Source organism: Euprymna scolopes, chromosome 30 (genome assembly GCF_053919585.1).
Source record: "Euprymna scolopes isolate OS-2025 chromosome 30, ASM5391958v1, whole genome shotgun sequence".
Taxonomy (NCBI): Eukaryota; Metazoa; Mollusca; class Cephalopoda; order Sepiida; family Sepiolidae; genus Euprymna; species Euprymna scolopes.
In genome coordinates, this window is record NC_136511.1 from 83007091 (window position 1) to 83032237 (window position 25147).

Here is a 25147-nt window from a genome sequence, read left to right on the forward strand (position 1 = left end):
AGACTTGATTTCAAATATTTCTCATATGTTATATCGCCCCACTTACATACATAAAGTAAATTTCACAGTGTATAAAGATTATTTTATACTGGAGATATTCATAATCGAACCCTATTTCCAAGAGAGGAGAGATATAACTAAAATATTTTTCTTTAAAATTTAGTAATTTGTTGAGTATTCCAACTTAAATACCAAATAAATTCGGATTTTTATTATGGTATCGGTGTCACTCCGGGTATATATCGCTTAAATAAAATACGAGAATTAACAAAACAAAAAAAATAGAATACATTATTATAATAAATATTTTAAAGTTTATTATTCCGTGTTTTTAGAGATTAAACGAAAATATGAAAAAAAAAAAATAAAAAGGAATTAAAACGTTATGATATTTGATTTAATATAGAAATATTTATATATATGAAAGTTTTATCTGTTGGGTAATTATACGGAATCACCGGTTGGAATTACGACCCCCGTGCGGTTTTATGTTTACTGTTTACGCTTTTAATAAACTGTTGAATTATTTCTGCACCTAATTTTCTCTTTAAATATCGCTCCAATTTTTCATTAAAATAGACTTAAATATAATAAAATACAACGTATATAATTATTCTGATTTGTTTCTATTTTAAAAAGATAGTGTTTATTCATTAAAAAAAACTTTACGAGCCGAACTCAGATTTCTCTTTAAGGTAAGTAAACAGTACTTTAACTTATTGTATTTATTTCAAATTTTATCAAATTTATTACAAAATACTTTTGGTACTTATGTACTTATGTTACCGTGTTGAAATAATAACATTATTATTTAGAAAACAATTTTAATATCGAATTTAAATTGAAAATACGATTTTAAAATAGCATGGTGATATAAGCGCATAGACACCAATTTTTAAATCAAATTATTTTTAAATTATTTGTGCAATTTAATATCTGAGTGTATTTTTTTCAGATATTTTATTCAAAATATCCCGAAAATCTACAATTTCAACTCGCAGTAAAAATGTAATGAAATTTTCTGGTCTACCTACACCATTAAATGAAACGGAGCCTCCAGTTTACTGACAAATTATTCAATATAGTTACTATTTAATAAACACTTATCCGCACCTTTCAAAGTAATAACAATGGAAGTCATGGGTATTTGGAAAGCGGTTAATCCATGTTTACCTCTTTTAATGAAATGATTATTTAAAAAAAAAAATGACTATACTATGTTTCAAGAAAGCCAAACAAATAAATCGAAAATCTCTCCCCCACTTCCCAAAAGAAATTCTGGCTAGAAAAACTGGATTCACTATTTGATATTTCGTTCTTGCAATCTACCAGTTTTAAGTTGTGACAACCCTCATGTAAAATGCAATAAAGAAAATTGCCAGATTGAGCACATTATTTGCACCTGTCCTCTTCAACAAAAAGTAAGTTATTTTCTATTTTTCCAATGTCTTTGTGAGATAATCTTATATTCCCCCCTCTTACTCATCTTCTCAAAGTGAAGAACCAGAAGAAGAATATTTCCAACCAAAGAGTTATCCAAAAGGGCCTTATAGCCTTATCAAATTTCCCAGATATGCTCTTGAGTTAGTCAGGGGGCGGACATATCTTCTAGTCTTGGAATCAGCCTGCCAATGCCTTAGTCTTGGATTCGCAGGTTATGAGCCTTCTTTTACCCAATATTAATATAAGCAATATTCTTATTGATAAAAGTAAAGTGGACAGGACAAAAAACAAAAGTGAAAGCAATAGCCCCTCCCCCACAAAAAACATAAAATCTGATATGCATTGGAGTTGATGAAAGAATCGATCAAGATACATTGTTTTATAAAGAAATTGTGGAGGAAAATGGAGAGAAAACTATGAAAACAAAACTAAGGGACCAGAACACCATTTAACTTTTACAATAGAGACAACATATGAAAGTAAATATCTGACTCAGAGTTCTTCCTAACAGTGGTGCAACAGGTGTTGCTCATGCAGAGCATGTGATGGATGTTTTGCATTAATTCAACAGTGAAAAGACTATCAAGGCTACACTGGTTGACAACACTAATGCCAACACAGGTTGTGAAGGTGGAATGGTTGCAATTTTAGAAAAAAAAAAATAAAAATAAATCTTCATACAATTGGTCGCTCTTCGCACCATAATGAACTACCTTTCAGGGCTCGTTTTAAAAACATGGATGTTTGTGAAAAAAAGGACCTACAACAATAAGCGGGCCCCTGGGGAAATTATGCTCAAATGATTGTCAGAATTTACCCCTAAATATAATTTTCCACTATTAGTAGTCATCTGGATTCAATTTTGAAAATTAATGAAATAAATGACCTCAGTTGTGACCAAAGATTACTGTACGAATACACAGTAGTTATTTCTAGAGGTAAGGTTGACTCTAGATATGCTTCATGGAAATTGTCTCTTTAAACCAGGCAAGATGGCTAAATTTAGCCATCAGACTCGTGTGTTTATGGACTCGTGGTGCATACCCACAAAGCCTTACAACACAACTTTAGAGGTTAATAAATTTTATTGTAAATTTGTATGTCATTTGTTGGTTTGAAATTAAAAAAAATAATAAATTCCACAATCAGCAATTGCACATTTTTAATATGATCCAGAGGATTAAGCAGTAGCCTCATGAAATTCAGCAGATTACATAAAAATTCAGCAGATTACATAAAAAGCATACAAGGTAATGCATTTTGTTTACTGCCTGAAAACCTATATTCAAATCTGAGGAAGTTTAAGTAAGAGAAGAATCTTTAAAAAGAATTTTGGCCATTAGGTAAGTAAACATTTATTCATTTATCATCGATGACTCAATTATAAATTCCAATTTATACAAATATTTTTAAGATTTTATCTAATTTCATCATAATTATTAAAACAGTACACATTAAATATTTTTAATATTCAATTAATTTTCATATTCTTTCAGAAGTGAGGAGTCAACCAAGAAACGATTAAAAAGAATACCAAATACTAATTTTAATGCAACTCGTTGGACACAATTAATAGATTTGACATTATGTGGTATTTTTGAACCACCAATGACGGAAAATTTTTCTGATTCTGAATTTCGAGAATCATTATTTAATGGGAACAAGCTTGACTTGCCAGATTTGCCCTCACATTCCCAGGGCATGGAACGGGCAGTCAAGTTAAAAAGGTAAGCATCACAAACTGTATATGGTTTTCAATAAAGACATCGACACATCACAGCCAAAGTTTTGAGTCATAAATTTAGATCGTCATTTTTGTCTAAGGGCTATTATATGGAGCAATTTGACTATATATTAAGCTATATCAAAATAATGTTTCGTCTTTTCGTTATTTTTTTTGTTTGTTATATTTTCACTTATAACAGAAAAAAAATCAATTTTAAGATATTGAAATTTTACTGCCTAATTCATAACACGAAAAGACAGTTTGCTAATGCAACTCTATGATAAATGGAAAACTTGTCAATCATATCGACAAAAATGACCTTTACAGTGACAGGCAATATTGTTTCCGCTCTGTGAGTTGATGTGCTAATTGTGATATCACACAGAATCAGTGAATTTATTGATGAAGGTTCCATTTCTAGAAAGGTAGCTTTTAGCATACCTAGGGCATTTGATAGGGTCTGACACAAAGATTTACTTCATAAAATCTCTAGCTACGGAATAGCAGGAACTGTCCTCTCAAGCACTAAATCCTATCGCTCTGATAGGTCTATTAAAGTGATCATTAATAGGCAGAAATACGTAGATCACAGTATTAATGCTGGCATGCCCCAAGGATCCACATTGGGCCCAACTCACTTATCTTTATCAAGGACCTTACAACCCATATTCTTCGATCATTTTCGATGTCTATGCAGACAATACTACTATATATGGCAACACTACAAAAGTTGACAATGATTAAAAGTTTTCTGATTCTCTCTCCTTTGACCTTAAACGTGTGCTGCAATGGAGTAAGGAATGGCTGATCAGCTTTAATACATCCAAAACCAAACTGCTATCTGGTCACCACTAACGCTTACATCACCAGTTTACCCCAATTGAAATGAACATCTCTTCCCTTGATGAAGCACCCTGTTTTGACCATCTTCTAGGACTCAGTTTTACTCTGAATTTAAAATGAAATACCTACATCAGATCTCTAACAACTCCAGGAGGTATCTCACTCCTGCTGCAATCCTCTACCTATACAAAAAACAATTTCGTTTTAGGAGGAAGTACTCCTGTCACATCTGGGGTTAAGCTCCAAAAATGCCCTTTCCTGTCTTGACAGAGTGCAGAACATCTACTCATTACTTAACCCTTATACTAGAGTTACCACAGAGCCTTGATAAGTGGTGACCCTCAAAGAAAAAAAAAACGGAAGGGGGGGGGATACAGGTTTTCAATTTGAAGATTGTTTATGATTTGTTATATTAATATTATTTTTATAAAATAACCAGACATCACCTGATTTGAAATACTGTTTTTTTTTTGTATTCACACGAATATTCAAGACAAACCTTGAAAAAACGAAGAATTGTCAGTATATTTTTGTCTACGATTTTGATACAGAACGCTCAAAAAAGCGCTCAAGCATTTGATCTAATTTTTTGCATGATTACTTAATAAGTTCAGACGCAACGTTCGGTAAGTGCCATTTTTTAATATTCTGAGAAAAGTGAAAAATCGACCTACCCTAATATATATATATATATATATATATATATATATATATATATATATATATATATATATATATATATATATATATATATATATATATATGCGGAAACATATGATGCATTGATGAAATGCTTTCTTAGCTTCCTTGACGTTGGTATCTATTTTTAAGCAAAGAAAAGACAAACAAAAAAACAAACAAGAACAAACAAACAACAGCAAAAAAAAAAAAAAAAAAAAATACGCGAAACTAATCTTAGCTAATAATTTGTACAAAGTGGGTGTTTTGTGTTTTTGGCGAACGATGAACCTTTGTTAAATAATTGAAATATGGCCAACTTCATGACTGATGCTGCCATGTTTTCGCTCATGTGTCTTTCGAGACGATGTTTTGCTTTATTATGCAGATGTAATCATACGAGTACATTTATAGACATGCAGATAGATAGACAGATATATATATATATAGATAGATAGATAGATAGATAAAGAGAGAGAGAGAGAGAGAGAGAGAGAGAGAGAGGAAAAAGGAGAGAACGGTAAATCAGTATACTGACACAGTATAGTACATGTCTTAAATAACAGAAATAATAAAATATTATAATATGTTAAAGGACAGTCAGCACTAACATTCGATAGAGTTAGGTGTTCTCTCCTTCATGTCTGGTGACACGTCATATGATCTACCTAGAATTTTACCGCCAAAATAGTTCTACATTTATTAACCTAAGTATTTTCATCAATTCTTTCAATATGATGAAGTCTCCACTTATGCACATATCTCCCCTTACTATTCAGCTTTAATCTTCCTCTGAAGTCATCAGAACTAAACATGTATTTATGACGTACATTATATATCTATCATATCATTCTTATACCATTTTAGCTCCACTCAAACGCATGTCATCAACGCTCATCATTGCTAAACCTCCCTTTAGTCAACAGTGCTTAGTAAAACACAAACGTTTCTTGAACTTACTCCATTCATTCATTACTCTTGGGAACACTGTTTCGCTGGTTTGCTTCCCAGTTGACATAACATAGTAACCTTCAAATCCGATGTAAACAAATTCTTGTTGAGTCGTCCCCATAAATAATCAAATTCAAACCAATTTGCACCATTAACGATTACAACACTACCACCTTGCATTCATTAATTCTTATCCTCAAGTGGCCTTCGGGCCTTGATAAATGGTGACTACCAAGTAAAAAAAAAATATCTCCCCCCCCAAAAAAAACAAAACAAATTCACACTAATTCAAGTTTCCCGTTCAGTGTTCCATTGATATCACACAAGTAACAAAACTTGAGGGCAGCAACGTTTATATCCCCGCCATCCAAATATACTTCCTCTATATTTATGTTATCACACGGTTCCATTATTCTTACACGTCTTGTATTTCAAACTGGTTATCATTATCTCTAATCGTAAGTAATTTTACTGCATTTCTTCTGCACCCAAAGATTGCAAATAGCACAACACACACACACACACACACACACACACACACACACACACACACACACACACACACACACACACGAGTTGTTCGTGACGACCGTTGTACAAACTAAGCAGGGAAAATTTCCTCTTTCTTGCCTTCCCATCGCAGGAATATGTGACACAAGGTCGGAAGGTGGAGAGGAACGAGTCAGCACCCCTAAAAAAGGAGCACTAAGGGCTTTAAAAAGTCCTAAATAGCCCTGTCGGCATTCCCTAGTCAATGCGCTCCAGGCAGTAAGCAATAAACGTTATTCACTCGAAAGACGAGAAGTAAAGCCTGAGAAGATAGACGTCCTAGGATTGTCCAGAACGAATATCAGTCCGCCGAATCGAAATGACCCATTTTCTGCCAAAAAGATTGTCAAGATCGGATCTCGGTTGGTATGTGTCAGTGATCAGATCGAATGATCAAATGAATGACACACTGAATGAATCGCAAAATGACAACCATGATCATTAATTTAGTTTTAGTAGTATTTACTTTCAGACGTTACTTTATCGTAAGTTCCTATTTAACAACGTTTTCCAATTGCGCCCATTTAATCTGCGCGTTTATAGATGAAATACTATTTCAAACAGAAACGTGATAGACAGACATAACGAGATAACCACGAATCGAGATAGTAAGGAAACGTAGATCAGGGTTGTGGTTAGACGTAGCGCTGAAAATGTGACTGTCATATTTTGATAATTTAATGGTTGAGATGAAAATAAAATATTAATATATTGTTTGTATTATGAGGTATTGGTTTAACTCGTAGTAATTGTACCCCCTCGACGTAAGACCCCTCAAAAAACCCAACAAGCAGCAAAATCTTGCCCCTTCTCTGTAAAGATTCCTAGATGCCGGAAAGCCTCATACTATTTTTCTTCCTCCGAAATGCTAGACCTTGGAATTCCCTTCCTGTTTCCTGCTTTCTTCCCTGTTCCCTGCTTTCTTCATTATGTCAACATGTAGAAATTTCAATATAATGTGAACAGACATCACGCTGCTCAACTCCCTACATAGTGTTGCTAGATACATGGTTTCAAATAGTAGCGCTCGACGTCCAACATACTTTGTTCGGGGTGAATATAAAGAAAATAGTGCTCTAAACTTAATCATATGGCGAGGATGGATCAAGTCAAGGCCAATTCCTTTGTCGATCAAGATTCAGGCTCATCATCTCCTCCACGGAAACATCTTTCACATCTCAGGACAAGTAAAAAATAAAAACGGGGTATGTAGCGATCAATCCAAGCCACTGACTGACTGACAAATCCCATAAAAAAAATGAAAAAACATACTTAAAGATGAAGAACAGAATACTTACCCAGCTGCATTTTGGCTGGCGACTCCGGAGGTAACCAAAAAAGAACCATGGTGAGTGAAGATAACAACACGCATGGCAATATCAAAATATAGTTGTAAAAGGCAACTTTTCTCTTAATCTTTAGCTTAAAAGTCAAATCTGGATAGGGTTCCGCGCAACACGGATAATATTTAACGTGCTTGACTGCCGACGAATCCATGATATCCCATTCGTTGCTCGGCACGTAGTCTGTTAACTCAAAACCCTGGAACTTATTCAAAAACTTGACGTCCAGCTTGTTACCGTCGTAAGTCCACGATCCAAATTTCAGGTGACATGTCTGTGCATCAAATGGAAAGTAGGTGATATCTATGGAGCAGGAACTTTTGAAAATAGCCTGCGGCATCCAAAAGACAGTGCCACTGTGGTCAAGAACCACCAATGCATCCCTCTTCTCTTCCAGACGTGTATCTGCGCTAGAAAAATAAATTTAGGAATTAATATTAATATTTAGGTAAATACAATTACAATCTCAACTATCATCAACTAATATTAAAAAAAAACAAAACAAAATTTAGCTTCCAATAGACAGACATTCTACAAAACACTAATTAGATGGAAATAATTATCACATTTATATATGCCATGTGAAAAAATGAAAAAATATATTATTTTAAATTTCATATATTAATGTAATCTTAAATTTGTATTATTTTAAATATATATAAATGTCATAAATTATATTATTTTAAATATTATATATGAATGTCATATAAAAATTATATCTTATTTATATATGAATGTCATATGAAAAATTATATTATTTTAAATGCCATATTAAAATTATATTTTTTAAAAATATCATAAAAATGTCACATGAAAATATTTTAAATACCACGCATAAATGTAATATGAAAAATTATATTATTTTAAATATCATATATAAATGTCATGAAAATTATATCATTTTAAATATCATATATGAATGTCATATGAACAAATATACTATTTTAAATATCATATATAAATGTCACATGAAAAATATTTTAATATCTTATATATATGTAATATGAAAAATTATACTATTTTAAATATTATACAGAGAATAATTATCCCATTCAAGAATGCCAAATAGAAAAATTATCTCATGTAAAAATGATATAGAAATAATCATCTCAAAATATCACACAGAAAATAATTATCTAATTTTAATAAATAAATAAATATCTCATTCAGTAATGCCCTACAGAAATGACTATAATATTCAGAAATTTCATATAAAAATAATTATCTTATTTTGAAACAGCATATACGTCATGTAGTAATAATTATCATTAAGGATATTGTATCGTAATTCCTCATTTAGAAATCACTTACACAAATTATTATCACATTAAATATATCCATTTACAAATATCATATATAAAACTTTTCCAATGTAAAATATCATAAAGATAATACTTTTCTCATGTAACAATCTCATAATATAATAATTATCTCTGAAAATATCACACAGAAAATAATAAGCGAATTTCAAAGTATCGTAAAGAAATAATTATCTAGTTTAGTAATATCATATAGAAATGTCTAGAATATTTAAAAACGTCATAGAAAAATACCATTTAATATATCGTATAGTAAATGGTTATTTAATTTAGAAATATTATAAATATTATATCATCACATTATAAATGCTAAATGCAAATAAAAATAATTACCTAATTAAAAATATCAGATAAAATAATAGAAATGTCATATAGAAATTATCAAATAGAAAATATATAACATAGAAAATAATTAACTCATGTAAAAATTATAGAGAAATAATTATTTCACAAAATATCATATAGAACATAATTACCCAATTTAAAATGTCATATAGAAATAATTATCTCATATGCAGAGAAAACTTGAATGCCTACTGGAGAGAACTTGAATACCTACTAGACGCTTTCCTCGAGTGTCTAAAGTCGTTCTACACAGAGGTTTACCATAAAAACCTGGCATGAGAATACTTTTTCCTAGTAGTAAACCATGACTAAATATTCAAAACCACATAGTATTTACTGCCAAATAAGATCAGCGCACGATGGTTAACTCACATAAGCTTTTACGAGGAATGGTGCACCTTCTCCAAGTGATGTTACTTCAAGTAATAACACAAAGCTGGATAGTCCACCAGACTAGATAAATTCTTGTCCTGGGACCGAGTAAGACCAAGAGACGAAAAAGCAAAAATAAACTACAACATATAAAAATGGTTAATTGGAGAGAGGAAAAGCATGTTTTCAATTTCTTTACTAACTCAGTGTCTTAGAGATAAAGAACTTTAAAAGAGCATTCGAATATCTATGTATCTCATATAGAGTTCATGTGTTAGCCCCAGGTAGTAAGCCCCTTGATTTCTGAGAACTTCGACTGCAGTTAAATATACAAATGGTTATCATATTTAGAAGTGTCACAGAGAAATAATCACCATTAAAATATCGTATAGTAAATAATTATCACACTTAGAAATATCATATAGAAATAAGTATAATATATTTTAAAATTTTGGATAGAAATAATCATCCTATTTAGGAATGTCTCATATAAATAATTACAACTTATCTCATAAAAATATAAAATATTTTTCTAATAAAAATACCATATAAAAATAATTATCAGTAAAAATGCCGTTGAAAACATACTTTACAATGTCTTACAAATAAAATAATCTCATTTCAAATCAGGATAGAGAAATTATTATTATATTTAAAAACGACAAATAATTAAAAAAATTGTCGCGTTAAAAATATCATATAATGATTATCCCATACAGAAATGTCACATGGAAAATACTTATATAAAATGTTATATAAAAATCATTATCTCAGTTAATAAATCATATAGAAAATATTACCAATTTCTAAATGGCATGTAGAAATTATTGACACATTTAAAAATGTCACATAGAAATAGATATCAGTTAAAATGTTATAGTAATAATTAACTAATTTAAAAATATCATAAAGAAAATAATTGTCTTGACATATAGAAATTATTTATTATTTAACTATCACTTAAATTTCATGTAGAAATAATTCACTCATTTAAAAATGTCCTATATACAATAATTATCCCATCAAAAACTACAAATAGAAATAAGTGTAAGATTTAAGATTTTAAATATCGCATAGAAATAATTTAAAATGGCATATGTAAAAAGTTATTTCATTTAGAAACCAGATATTAATAAAATATATTATTTAAAATATCATATAAAGTTAAATATTCTATGAAAATTCTCGTGTAGAAATAATTATCCCATTGAAAAGTAATAAGGAACTAAATAAGGTAATCTATAGTATATTAATAATAATAATAATAATAATAATATTAATAATAATATTAATAATAATAATAATAATATTAATAATAATATTAATAATAATAATAATATTAATAATAATAATAATAATAATAATATTAATAATAATAATAATACTAATAATATTAATATTAATAATAATAATATTAATAATAATAATAATAATAATGATAATAATAATAATAATAATAATAATAATAATAATAATAATAATAATAATAATAATAATAATAATAATAATGCATCATATCTAAATCATTACATGAAATTATTTAATCGAATTACTTACTAGTTGTATAATTTTATATCTGGCATCCAGATAGCTTGCTGTGGGATTCGAACGCTTTTTATCATTCCGTATTCTTCTGGGTCCCATTTTAAATAGATATCCTTCCATTGCTGGAAATATAAATGTCTTTATAATTGATATGTTAATAAGTTTGGTTATATATATATATATATATATATATATATATATATATATATATATATATATATATATATATATATATATAACATTTAACTCAGTTCCAACATCTGCACACAATATAAAACATATACATAATCACAGCGGACACATACAATCACAACAGTCACACACACACACACACACACACACACACACACACACACACACACACACACACACACACACACACACACAAATACAAAGAAATTAAATATCAAATTAAACGTGATTTATTCTATGACTTTATGACAATTTCGGAACACAATACAAATCAAACACAATCCAGGCTGTTATAACCCACCTATCATTCATATGAATGAAAACGAAACGACAAATTCGGGGGTTAAAATTAAGGTTGTTGAAAATCCACAGAAAGTTCTGTCCCGAAGTTGCCATTAAAGTATAGAATTATATACATTTGAAGGCCATACTTTATTTAGTTATTCATAAATAGTTGTTTAAAATTCAAATATTTAATATTGAGCTTTATCTTTGTTTTGTTTTTTGGAAAATTGATTCGTTGTCAAACTGTTCTGGATTATATACATTTACATGTTGATAGACATCAAAAATATATATTTATGGATATTAAAAATATCTATTTAGTGAAAATAATTATTAAGATCCTTCAAATCGAGCACTTTGATAAAAATATAATAAAATATAAAAAAAGGGTAGAAAAAGGAAAACCTCTGAATTTGTGCAAACCCTTATGGGTATTTATAAAAATTAGCTCCTCATCTACGAGTATTTGTAGATAAACATCACTTAAATCAATATTTGAAACATTTTAATCTTTTGTATTTAGCGAAAACATCTACTAGACTAGGTAGAAGGTAGAAGTATCCTTTAGTGCATGGTTCAATCCTGTGAATAAGTTTGTAAAAGCACGAATTACTTTACTTTATTATGTAGACTATAGGCGAAGTCTATTCGCAGTACTCTACTTTCGGTAATATTACCATTTCTTCGAGTCTATTTCATTTCTCGTCAAATTATTAGTGTTTAATTCCGACAATTTGAAATTCCCAAAGTGTCTTTCAACTGCGTAAGCGAGAGTATTGTATTCTTCGTTTGTGAGATTGATACATTTCCATCATTTGTGTAAAAGAGATTTTATGGCTGACAATTTAGTTAATAACCGTGCTGCCTCAAGAAATGTAATGTTGCTGTTTTTTTGTGTCAATATATAATTGAATAATTTGGTATGTTCATCTGTATCCAACTTTCTTAATAGCAAATGAATGTTTTTTCTTGAAATTTCTCTTCTGGTCGAAATTGTTGTTCTCGTTGGTGTTTAATGATATCTAACATGTAACTTTTAATTTCCTTAATTTTTCTCACTTAAAATAAGCTCCCGACTTTTTCGTTAAAAAATTGTTTTTTATTACATGATAGTAACTTTTCTCACTGAAAAATGGGGGGTTTCACTTAAAAAGAAGAAGGAAAAAAGGAAGCTTGGTCAAATTTATTTATATGTTCCTGATTAAACAATAAAAAAAAAAACGAAGAAAAATCGATAGAACGATGTTGATTTCAAAATATGTTCAGGAATGACTTGAAAATCTTTTCATCCTTCTTCAAGAACGAACGAAAATATTTCTTATTTTCTAAAGTTGAAGACTTTCATTTCACAGATTTGATAACACTTGTTAAGTTTTCATTGTTACTGTGGTAATTAACATGTTTTCGAACACACCACCTAAATCTTTTTTGAAAACCCAATATTATCAGTTGTAGTAATGTTTATGTATCTGATATAATTCTGAATTCTCGCTGCCAGTGTTGTGTGCGTCATAATTTCTCGTCGCTAGTGTTGTGACATCCAAGAGTCGATAATAAAGAAAATGTGATATATGTACAAGAGTGCATATTTACAGAATTACTGAATAGTATGCTACAGAAAGACTACTCGTCCTTCGTAGGAGGGCCCATATATTTACTAAATAGAGTAGATCACTTATTTATATTTTAATTTTCCGGACTACTGCTTACATCTTCAGTGGTATTTTCACAACGTTTCGGTCGATGTAATCTGCAACCTGCTTCAGGTGTATCTTGTTGAACTCGCGAATGTTTCTGTCGAACTCTGGAATCTACACGGATATTCGAACGGAGCCCTTTATTTACTTTGCGGGGGTAGTATACTCTATTTCTGTCAGCCATGACTGGATAGAAGTCCTGAGTAATACGCAATTGTATTTTTTGATCGCCCACACTGAGGATAGACGGTTAAAGGCTGTGAAAATAACAATTAAGATGAGAACAGTAGTCCGAAGAATCAAAATATTATGAATAATCAACCCTGATCTAAAAATTTCAGGAATTTAATTACACTTATTTAATTAAAAATGGAACTTATTTAGTTGAATTTGAACGACATTTGATTGTGAAATTGATTACATTTAGTTTAAAATTGAAGTCATTTTATTTAAAATTGAACTTATTAAAGTTAAACTTACCGAATTAGAAGTTGAACTTCTTTAATTTAAAATTGAAACTAATTTATTCGACATTTAATGAGAATTTCATTTATTCAAATTTAAATTCAGTTGAGCCCTTCTAAATTGAAGTTGAGTCTTATTAATTTGAATTTCAACTTTTCATGGCAAAAACGTATAGTTCAGAATATACCTAATCTATTTTAACCACTTGGTAACAGTAAAAATAAATAACAATTGGTTTATGGTAAAAAAATGGTATAAACACAACACACATCCGATAATATAACCATATATAATTACTGATTCATGGTTATTTGTGGGGGCGAGGTACTTAGACTAGTGATCATATTTGTATGTGTGTGGCAAAAAATGTTCGAATGGGCTCCAATTTTTGGTTGCTCCTTGTAAGACATCAATAATGAGACTCTTTTTCAGATAATGGAAAATACTTCCTTTTCTCATACTATGTGCTTAGTATCAGGCGAAACTTCCACCGAGAGAACTTTTTTTCAAGGGTTTCAGTCGAACACATTAATGCGGGAGTGTTTCCCTGCTGATTACAACAGGATCTTCTTAAAGACAAATATAAACAAATTCTTATCACACCCGCCCGATCAGTAATCAAACGCAGTTCATACCATAGATGTGTTAGTATTCTTTTAGTGTTCCCCATCTTTTTGACTGAATTATTTCTCCTCACAAACTGTCATCTTCGGTTTGGCTTATAGTTTGGATAAATGATGAACCAACAGTAAAAAGATAATACAGTTGCTTCGTTTAGCCGCAGTCGTAGATGACAGCCATCTATGAATATTTTATACGATCTGTCCATCGATGTCGGTTGGTTGTGGTGTGAGTTTAAGGGTGTGACTAACTCCCAAACCAGACCATCTTCAGCTTATCTTCAAGGATCACGAATAAAACGTTCACTATAAATTTAAGCATGCATCATGCTTCACATCCGTGAAGAAGATATATTGAAAGTTAGCATAATGCATTCGTTTTACGGGATATCAGCCTCTTCTAGTGCTATTCAGTTCCCGAACACAATACTTATTGTAATCTATTTTATTAAAAGAAAACTGATATAACCAGTTATAAACAGATATGTGGGATGCAGGGGGTTTATATCTTCGTCATCTGTGTTCGTGTGCAAATAAATGTAATATATCTAACGGGATTTAAACAATAGGCAATAATAAAAAAAAATCTCGTTTTGGAGAACTTTTACTTTTTCAGGTGGTGGATAGAAAGGAACACATTTAACAAAGCATTATAAGAGATATATCATTTTTTTTTATTCGTTGTCAGACAAGTTCCAGAATATAGAGTTATTTATCAGCTGCTAATCTTTGTTGGGAGTTGATTTGAAATTATTTCTTCGACGCAATTTTGAATGATTTAGAGAGTGTTATATGTGCTCTAAATTTTGAATGATTTAGAGAGTGTTATATGTGCTCTAAACTTTGAATGATTTAGAGAGTGTTATATGTGCTCTAAATTTTGAATGATTTAGAAGAGGTTATCTCGACGAAATATCAAACAGGATGGTCGGTTGGCTGATTGGTTTGATTACCTTCAGTAAAGAACTTTTATCACCTCTGTTTCTATCGATATATGTGTAATCTCTGTTTCTCCTCTTTATTATCCCATCTGCGTGTGACACGATGAGTAAACGCACGATTAATTAAGGGAATCGTCAATTTGATTTTAACAGTTTTTTTTTACATCGGTGATGTTAAAATCGCGGTAGAATATTGCCCCCAACCAATTAAAGATTATGCATAGCAGAAATGTCAGTCAAAGAGATGCATCAGCCGTGTCATGAAATAACCGATGTCGTGTTGCGAGGTTAGAGTTAGTGTTAGAATTAAGTTTAGACCCGCTGAACTCGACGAATTGATAGCTAACTGATGAGAGATTGCTATCAGAACTTTAAAAAGGTCAAACAGCTGTGATTGAATGTGCCCGCCAACTACAAGATGGTGCTAAGAATGAATATTTTTTGCAAAAAGAATTCAGTTTTGTAAGTTGTTTTAGTGCGAGTGGATAACGTGAAACACTAAGAATAAGTTATATTTTTCAAAAACAAAAATGTTGAATTAATTCTTCAGATTTATGAAATATGTGCTTGAGCAGTTATGTAATATGTGTCTTACAGTTTCACATACTATATGTATTAACATCTATGTAATGTGTATCTAAACATTTATTTATTATGCTTCCTAATATTGATATTGATGTAATATGTGTGTGAATATACATGCAATATGTTTACAATTTTATGTAATATACGTCTTACTATTCATGCAAAATGCCTTAAAATTTATGTAAAATGTGTATTTACATGAATGTAATATATGTCTTCACATTCATGTGATATGTTTTAGCATTTATGTTATATGTGCTTTCAAATTCATGTAATATGTATCATAATATTTTATCTATATTGTGTATATATTTATGTAAACTTTGTTTTAATATTTATGCAATATGTCTTTACTTCACTTATTTTGTTTGCTATGTGTTTTCACATATGGTAAAAATGGGCGACTCGCATACACACACATACATACATTATATATATACATACAGAAAGTCAATACGATTACCATAATGAACTTGTACATGAAGGGGGTATTATTGAAGCCCTGTAATTTATACTAATTCACGTCAAAATAAAAATCAATTAAGGTACAGATTAGTTAACAAATGCATCCCACCTCCTTCTCATTATAATAATGCGTCTCTAAAAATAAGGTTATCATTTAGAAACCCATTCTTAACATGAAAAGGGTTGACTTTGTTAATTATTCTGTTCATACACTTAAAGATCTATCGCTTTTAGGCGGTTAGTACAATATTTTAAACTTTAGAGCGAGAAAGCATTTTCGCATATAACTTTAACGTAAAACGATCACCCACTTCCAGACAAGTTCTTAAAAACTTTATCTGGCCCGGAAGTGGTTGATCATTACCACTTGGAAAAACTGAAAGTGGGTATGAATTTTTCGGTAAATTTATATGTAAAAGTAATTCCTTCCTGCTCTAAAATATTGTATGTCTAAAAAATTATTTTTACAACCATTTTTTTTTCAGTTTTTTTTAATACGTAATTAACTATAAAAAAATTAACAAAAAAAAACAAAAAAAAACAGTAGAGTAGAATTTAATTTTTCATGAATGAATTAGGAAAAAGTGCAAGGCTACAGTTTTACCCATACAAATCAAGTCAACAAAGACTGTTAATATTTATAAACATAACACCGTAAAGAGACAGACCATCCATCAATGGTTCTGCAATAATAAGAAACGGGACGTTGTTGTTATCAAGTAAAGTATAGTTAAGTACTTAGCTAAATCCATGTAAGTTTCACTATAAATCGTAGAGTAGCATTTTCCTGTAGCTGAACGGGCCCGTCATGTCGTTCAGAAGGTGGGATAGATAGAAAAGCGGGTGTCTTTAGCTGAATACCGGGTGTTGACACAGCAAACTCGGGCGAGTCGTTAATAGGAGTGAAGAAGGTGAAGGTAGATGTCTGCAAAAGTTGAAGGAAGAGAAGACGACGGAGAAGGTAAACAGTGCATGTGTGCGTGCGTGTGTGTGCGCAGACGCGCGCATGCGTGCTTGAGTGTATGCGCCATCGCGTGCAATTTAATAATGAGATATGGAAAGAAATTAAGCGATGAAAGAAAGAAAAGGAAGAAAGAAAAAACATGTAGGTAGGTGAGATATTAAGTAGGTACATAGGTAAGTCGCCAGGGTCAGATCCAGATACATTATGGATATAAATTCCGATAGATTTTCATAAGAACACGAGACCAATATCTGTCCGAGGGCGGATAGAATTAATCCACCGAACAGAACAGTTTTGCACCAGTTTTATGCAAAGTTTAAAGTCAATATATAATAATATTAATCATTGTGTCTAGAAGACTTATTCCGATTTTTATCAAAATCCATTCAATGATTGTTGTAGAAAATGTCTAAAATTTAACGCTTAGGCTTAAGGAGTTTTATGAAAAAACAGAAATTCAGGGATTTACGAAGATGACAATCAATATATAATGCAACTTGACGTCATGTTTAGAATCCTTATTTCTATTTTTATTCATTACATGATTTTTATTATAGAAAAAGAAGCTTAAGAGGTCTTAAGAAGAAATTTCGATTCAGGAAATCATTGCTTTCTAATGAATATGGATCAAATTCAATTACAATTTGTTATATTTGAGTTTTACAATAAAAAGGGCTGTGTCCGTATTATACCCTTTAATTGGAGCATTTTAAATAAAACACCTTTAACATACCCCGAACAAAACTGGAATTCGAGAAATATTCATTAATTGATGTCTAATATCTATTGTTAAAATTTTACAACTGAATATAGCCCACAATACTCAACCTTATCGGTTTGACAAAAATGGCGTGCCTTTCATTTTAAACGCGAAGTGACTTAATTTATTTATCAAAAGAAATAATGCAAAAATTACTGAGATGCTCGGCGTGGCTTTTTGACCTAATCTGGATTCAACCCTGGGTAGCGACAACAGTATTAATATTTCGATGACCCTTCTGAATATACCCTACCAGTTGACATGCAACACTTGTGATGTCATGTTTGTTTTTGGCGGATAAAATCATTTTCACTTTTAAAAACAACATCGCGAAAAGAAAAAAAAAAAATACGGAAGTCCAAAAAGGGAAAAATTCGAAACTCGTTTTCATTAATTGATTAAAAAAAAAAAAATAAGGGAAACAAACATTAGCGTGAATGAATTCTTCACCTGAAGAATGTCGAATATTAAAAACGCCGAAACATTGTAGAAATATAAATATTCATTAACAAGAAGAATAGTTCAAAGAAAAAAAAAACAATGTAAACAAAGGTATTTCCCCGCGCGGGAAACATCCAAACGAAAGCATGAAATGTTAAAACTAAATAGAAAACAAAGAAATATGGATTTGAAATGAATTTGCATTTAAAGGAGTTGAGTTTGAAAAGGACAGTTCTGTACTCACATGGATAAAAATGTTATATTGTTTTGGCAATAGAATTTCTTCAAAATGTCCAATGACGAGTTTTGCTCCCCCGACAAAAGGAGGTAAATTGGGCTAAATGGAGGGGGGGGGCAAATGCTGAACATTTTTTTCATGCCTCGTTAACTCTGCACTCACGGGGGACCATGCATGCTTCACTTGTTCCACCTTTTTTTCCTCCATTTTATTTTAAACTTTTTTCGCTCCAAACAAAACACATTACCATTTGTCCTGCGCAATGGCCCAACCTCCAACCTCTCACCGCAAATGTGCATGTTTTGTAAGTATTTTAATGGAATAGGTCTCTGATAAACCCATAGCACTTGTGCCCCCCCCTCGACATATACACTCCCGACTAACCGGACTGGTAGCAAAATCCCATCCTTTCACTGTTGAGGTCTCTAGATGCCGGAAAGCCTTCTACTCTATTAGTTTCTTCTTTCAAATTGCTAGACTTTGAAATTCCCTCCCTGTTTTTGCTTCCCTGGCTGAATTAATATGCAGAAGTTTAAATGTAATGTCAAATCATCTTGCTGCTTAACTCCCACGGTCCGTTGTTAGACACGATCCAAAATAGCAGTTCCTACGTTCCAAGTGGCAAAAATGAAAGAAGTTTATTTAGAATAAAACTCATTTTAAATTGACCGATATCATAGCTGTTTCTTGAAATGAAACAAAATATGCAAAGAAATAAAAATCTTCTCAACCACCGAATGCCATAACAAATAATACCAATCTGAGGGCCCATCTTTCAAGCTACTCGGCCTAACATTCGCAGGCAACATGAATTGGAACAAATACGTTGAAAGCATTGCAAAGGCTGCATGGGTTGAAGGCATTGCAAACGCTACATGGGTAGAGTACTAGAAAATTATTTCTGCTATATCTTTACAAAGTCACAATTCGCCCATGTATGGAATATGGTTGCCACATCTTTGATGGTGCTTCTACCACTAGTCTAACTCTTAGACAGGATCCAAAAAAGAGTCTCAAATATAATAGGTTCCGTACTGTCTGCCAAGCTCTAACCTCTGTCCCATCGCCGCAATGTCGCATCCCTGTGCCTGTTTTACAAGTACTTTAATGAAATGTGCTCCGATGAACTCATGGCATTTGTGCTTCCTCGACTAACCAGACAAGCAGAAAAATCACACCCCTTCACTGTTAAGGTCTCTAGATGCAAGAAATCCTTCTACTCTAATAGTTTCTTCCCTCTGACTGCTAGACTTTGGAATCCCCTCCTTGTTTCCTGCTTACCTGACTAAAACGCAGGTTTAAATGTAATGCAAACAGACATCTCGCTGCTCAAGTCCCTATAGTCCCCTGATAGGTACGGTCTTAAATAGTAGCTCCTTACGTTCAAGTGGCAATATGCCTTGTTTGGGTTAAAATAGAGTAAGAAAAATGGGGGCTACTGAGGAGGTCGAATTTATCTGCCTGTCGAGTCAGTCCGTAGTATGTACGTCGAGGGGGGAGGGTCAGAAGTGCTGCGAATTCGTCAGAACACATTCGATTAAAATACTTTTAAAACAGGCAGAAGAATGCAATATTACGACAATTGGACAAGAGTTGGAGCTTGGTTGACAGTGCGGAACCTATTGGGTTGGAGACTATTTTTTGTATCTTATCTAAAAGGTAGAGGTTAGTGGTAGTTGCACCAGCCCAACAATACTCCGTGCATTTGCGAATGATGTCTTTGTAGAGATACAGGATACTCGAAGGTGTGAGTGGTTTTCTAGCACATTAGAGGAAGCCCACCTTCTTTGCAGCAGCATTTGCAATGTCTTCAATGTCTTTGTTCCAATTTATGTTGTCTCTAAATGTTAAGCCGAGGAGTTTGAACGATGAGTTGTCATGGCGATCGGTAGCCGAGAAAGATTTTTGTAGTTGGCAGAGGAAAGGAGCTCAATCTTAGTAGCATTTAATTTTACCATCTATTTACTTCTCCATTCCACTACAAACTGGAGATCATTTTCTAACGTTTCAAACATTGCCTTGCATATGTGTACACTCTTTATCTTGAAAAAATTCGTAAGCCACATTCCTATTCATTACTTCATATTTAAGTTACACTCCCATTTAGAGATTGTCCTGTTTATTTTTGGTTCTAAAACAAACCGGAAAACAGTAGGCGGTTTATGATTAGAAAAAATTGCGAAGGCCTTACTAACTTGACATTAATTGCATTTCGTTATTTTTTCTTTTGTTCTTTTACATGTTTTGGTGGTCCCTCAACCACATCGTTTTTCTGTTTTATAAATTATAATTTGGTTTTAGACCATTGCGGATATTTTAAGTAAAGTAACGCAGTAAGTATGGTATTGTGGCGTCTACTGAAGTGGAAGTGATGTACAAATGGTGAAAAACAGCAAGGGAAAATGCTGGCAGAAATGATTCAGAATGCGTTAAGAGCAGGATATACAGGTTGACCAACAACACCGCGACACCTTTGAGAAACTTGTGCCTCATTTGCATAATTTTAGCATCATATTTTTTTTAAGGAAATAAATAATTCAAAGTGTAATATCTGTTCTGTACTTGGTTAGAGAATGAAAATTTTCTGTATTTACGTAATTTTGACTTTGTCCTAGTCCAGAGTGCCTATTTTTACATATGCTGGAATAATCTCACGCAAGCTGGATTTTACCTTCCTTGTTTCCAACTTAGGGAGACGAGTAAATAGGAGAACAAGAGAGAGAGAGAGAGAGAGAGAGAGAGAGAGAGAGAGAGAGAGCAAATATATTTTGCACTGAGTGTTAGAAAATAAAATCGGTAAGTATAAAATATTAAGCCCCTTCTGGGCTAGCGACACGGAATATCTTGTTAAATAATACGCCGGAACATTCACAGTCTACACCATAAGCAATTACACCGCAATCACCAGTTCGCCAGCATTAAACAATTGCAAGTAAAATAAAGTATTTATAAATTTCGTTTAATTTTCGATGCAATCTCGCATTTTTATAAGAAATTCTATCCGTCGTCTGGTCCATCTCTGTCATTTGAATTATAAAAAAATAACCGTTTATTGGGTTTCGTACGCTTGCGGTTGAAATAGTATTTTAGTCGGTCCATAACGCTTAAGGATGAAATATCAGTTTTTTTCACTGTCATGTTTCAGCAATCTGGGATTCCTTAGGTTGAATAGAAAACATGGTTGCCCGATGCTGATGTCACTTGGAAACTTAAAATTGCGAAATCCGGATATAGGAAACAAAATAGGTTTTAATAGTTTTTATTAACAAAAAAAAAAAAAAAGAAAAAGAAAAAGAAATAAAGAAATATATAATACCGACTTTTTTGCGTCTGATCTTTTTTAGTTAATTTTTTACTGATATCTTTTGAAAGCGATTCGTTCATTTAATATTTTTTCATTTTTCCGACACTTTATTATCTAAATCTTTCGAAAGAACTTCATTTATTTTAATGTTATTTTAATTTTATTTATTTTAATTATTTTAAAAACACACAAAACGGTTGGAGTTTTTTGCGTCAAAAACTATTAAAACATTTCATTTCCTATATACGGATTTCGCAATTTGAAATGCCCAAATCGGGCGATCATGTTTTCTATTCAACCTACGAAAGCCCAGATTACCATATCACACTTAAGTTTGAAATAACATTTTTTCTTGACCCGCTAAACCGGAAATAGTATTTTCGTTGATTTGTCACGCTCAAGTTTGAAATAACATTTTTTGTTGATCTATAACACTTAAACTGGAAATAGCATTTTCGTTGATCTGTCGCGCTAAAGTTTAAAATAGATTTTTCGTCGATGTGTGACGCTTAAGTTTGAGATATTAATTTCATTGATCTGTCATACGTAAGTTGGAAATTGCATTTTCGCTGAGCCGTCACGTTTCCAACCATCTTTACAAAAGTTTCTGCGCGCGGTCAATCAATCTTTACTTGTAAAAATAAAATTTGCATCCGTCACGCTTAAGCATGAAACAACATTTTTATCGCTGGACGCACATTTTACGAATGGCTCAATTCGTGTTAGTTTCAAGATAACAACGCCGCGTTCGGCAGGCTTAAACTTTTATTGCCGGTTGCAGTTCCCAGAAGACGATGTTACAAGCCTGCAATTGACGTCAATTTAAATGATTTCGTTTCAAGCTGTTCGGCTGTCTTTTACAATAAAGAAAGGGCGACCGCAGACTAAGAATTTTGAAAAACAAAGATTACTTACAAAGAGCTCCGAACACTTCAATATTTTTACTGATAGTTTCACTTATTCGAAATTAATGTACAATATATGTAGATTTAGAGCACGGATTAGAAATCGATCGCATAGGAACACGCAGACACACGACCACATCTAAATGTATATATTTTATCGATTGGCGGTTTGCATATTCTCTCGAGTTGTTGTCTATTCCTTTATGTTTCATATTAAAATGTGTATATTTTCCCGACTGTTCAATTTGACAGTGAAATGGAGTTTACGTAAAACAGCAACAAATAAACTGGCCAAAAGCACGTACAACTTTTACGTTGCTGATATACGCCGAGGCCCAGTCTGCAAAATCTGTCTTTTGTACTTGAATTTTCTAAAAAAGCACTGCAATCACTACCATCCGTAGTTGTCGTCTCACTACGTTTTTGCCAAGTAGACCTCTGGCCGGCTTTGGGTAGGATTGAAACTGCTATCTTCAGACAATGCTCACCTGGAACCGCAGAGATTCAACGTCTCTATCAACTGTGCCACGGGCCCCGATGACACCGGTTTCAATCCTATCTAAAGCCGACCAGAGGTTTACTTGGCCAAAACGTGGTGAGATAACAACAACTACGGAAGGCAGTAATTGCAGTCAAGAGATTCAGAGTTCCTATCCTGTCGCGGTTACCACCTGACGAAGGCCAGAGGAATAGTTGGCCGAAACGTCGTGAAACAACTAAGAAAAGATGATAAAATTAATAAATAATACTCATCTCAATACAATTGAATAATACAAATTGTCTGTCTGAGACACCCCTCCCTATTTTCATAACTTTCAGAATTATAACGTTATTTTTTTTTTGCAAATGCTTCTATTACATTCATTTTTTGCAGGAAACTAATTAACCACTATTAATTATATTTAAAAAAAATTCCTTCTTTGACAACTTTTTTAACCTGATGAACCGTACTAGCCAACAAACAGTAGATTGTGACTTTTTTTGGAGGGGGAGGGTTTGCATGAATTTAAACGTTTTGGGGGGTATTTTCAAGTTCAATTCATTTTTTCCAGTACTTGTGTTCAGTGTGTTGTTAGATGAAATTACAAAATATACACGTAGGAGGGTGACTTATCTTGCCTTTCGTGACATTTTTTTAGGGTGGAGAGTGGGTAAGATACTCAAACTTTTAGAGTAGTTACTATTTGCAAGTTAACTTAATTTTATCAGTAACTGTATTCATTAGATTGTTAGATTAAAGTGCAGCATAGTTAATTATGTCCCACCCTCCCTATACTAAGAATGGTTGTTAAATAATAACGTCATTATTTTAACATGGTCCTTGCCTTTCTACAAGACCAAATTTTGACACAAGGTCGATTCTTAATGTGAGATATATCTACCTACCCAAGAAGGGGAGAACTTTGGGTTGGAACAAAACTACAAAAATGCTTTAGTATAGAAGAATTTTGTCCTCGTTGTTCTAGGACACAATTGACTAAGTGTAGCATCAGAACAGATACTACCCTTTATTCAAATAAATGTTTGGAGGTACAAAATTTGTATAAAGCTTTAAATAAAATACGCGGAAGTTTCTCTAGCGCTCTTTCAGCTATCATCTCGTGAGGAGGAAAACCGATAGCGTAACAAAATATTATCTCTTTAAAAAAAGAAAAATATGTTCCTGATGAGTATCACATTTTAACGAGTACAATCTCCTTCAAGGAAAACAAAAATAAATTGGTTTCAGCATTTTCATATACTACTTTCTTAAAATTGCATATTTTCAGTATTCCTTGGACATATATCTAACTTAATAACACGATTTGAGCCCAAAACAATAAAGTTTAAGGGGTCATAATAGGGGTCAGAGTTAAAAAAATTGACCACTTTTTTTTGCTCAACATACACCTCCAAATACCCGGGCAACGCCGGGCACTCATGCTAGCATATCTATAAAAGTGAACGTGCGTGTGTGTGTGTGTGTGCGTGCGTGCGTCTGTGTACATTTCCCTACGCAATAACTCTGTCAATTTTTAGTCTACAGACTCGAAATTTGATATACAGGGTACAGAGATTTGGAAAAATCGATGTGATCGGGTTTCGACCAGAAATTTGGCTGTTAAGGAGTCAAAGTTCAACGATTTGACCTTTGAGAACTCTACCAAACTCCTCCAACAATTTTGGGTCTA

The 25147-nt window shown here is 32.2% G+C and overlaps 1 protein-coding gene across 6 annotated transcripts in view; it reads right to left on the minus strand.

Annotated features, from left to right (window-relative positions):
* Nucleotides 1–25147, minus strand: part of LOC145254863 (neuronal acetylcholine receptor subunit alpha-10-like) — a 443498-nt gene that overhangs the window by 86295 nt on the left and 332056 nt on the right. For 5 of the 6 annotated variants that reach the window (XM_080113724.1, XM_080113726.1, XM_080113728.1 and 2 more), the window contains 2 exons: nucleotides 11127–11236; nucleotides 7489–7943 (listed from right to left, as the gene is read on the minus strand). In XM_080113724.1, the coding sequence (XP_079969850.1) occupies nucleotides 7489–7943; nucleotides 11127–11236 (565 nt within the window). Of the gene's footprint in view, nucleotides 1–7488; nucleotides 7944–11126; nucleotides 11237–17102; nucleotides 17290–25147 lie in introns of those variants that run through there. The other variant, XM_080113729.1, reaches the window with a different exon arrangement.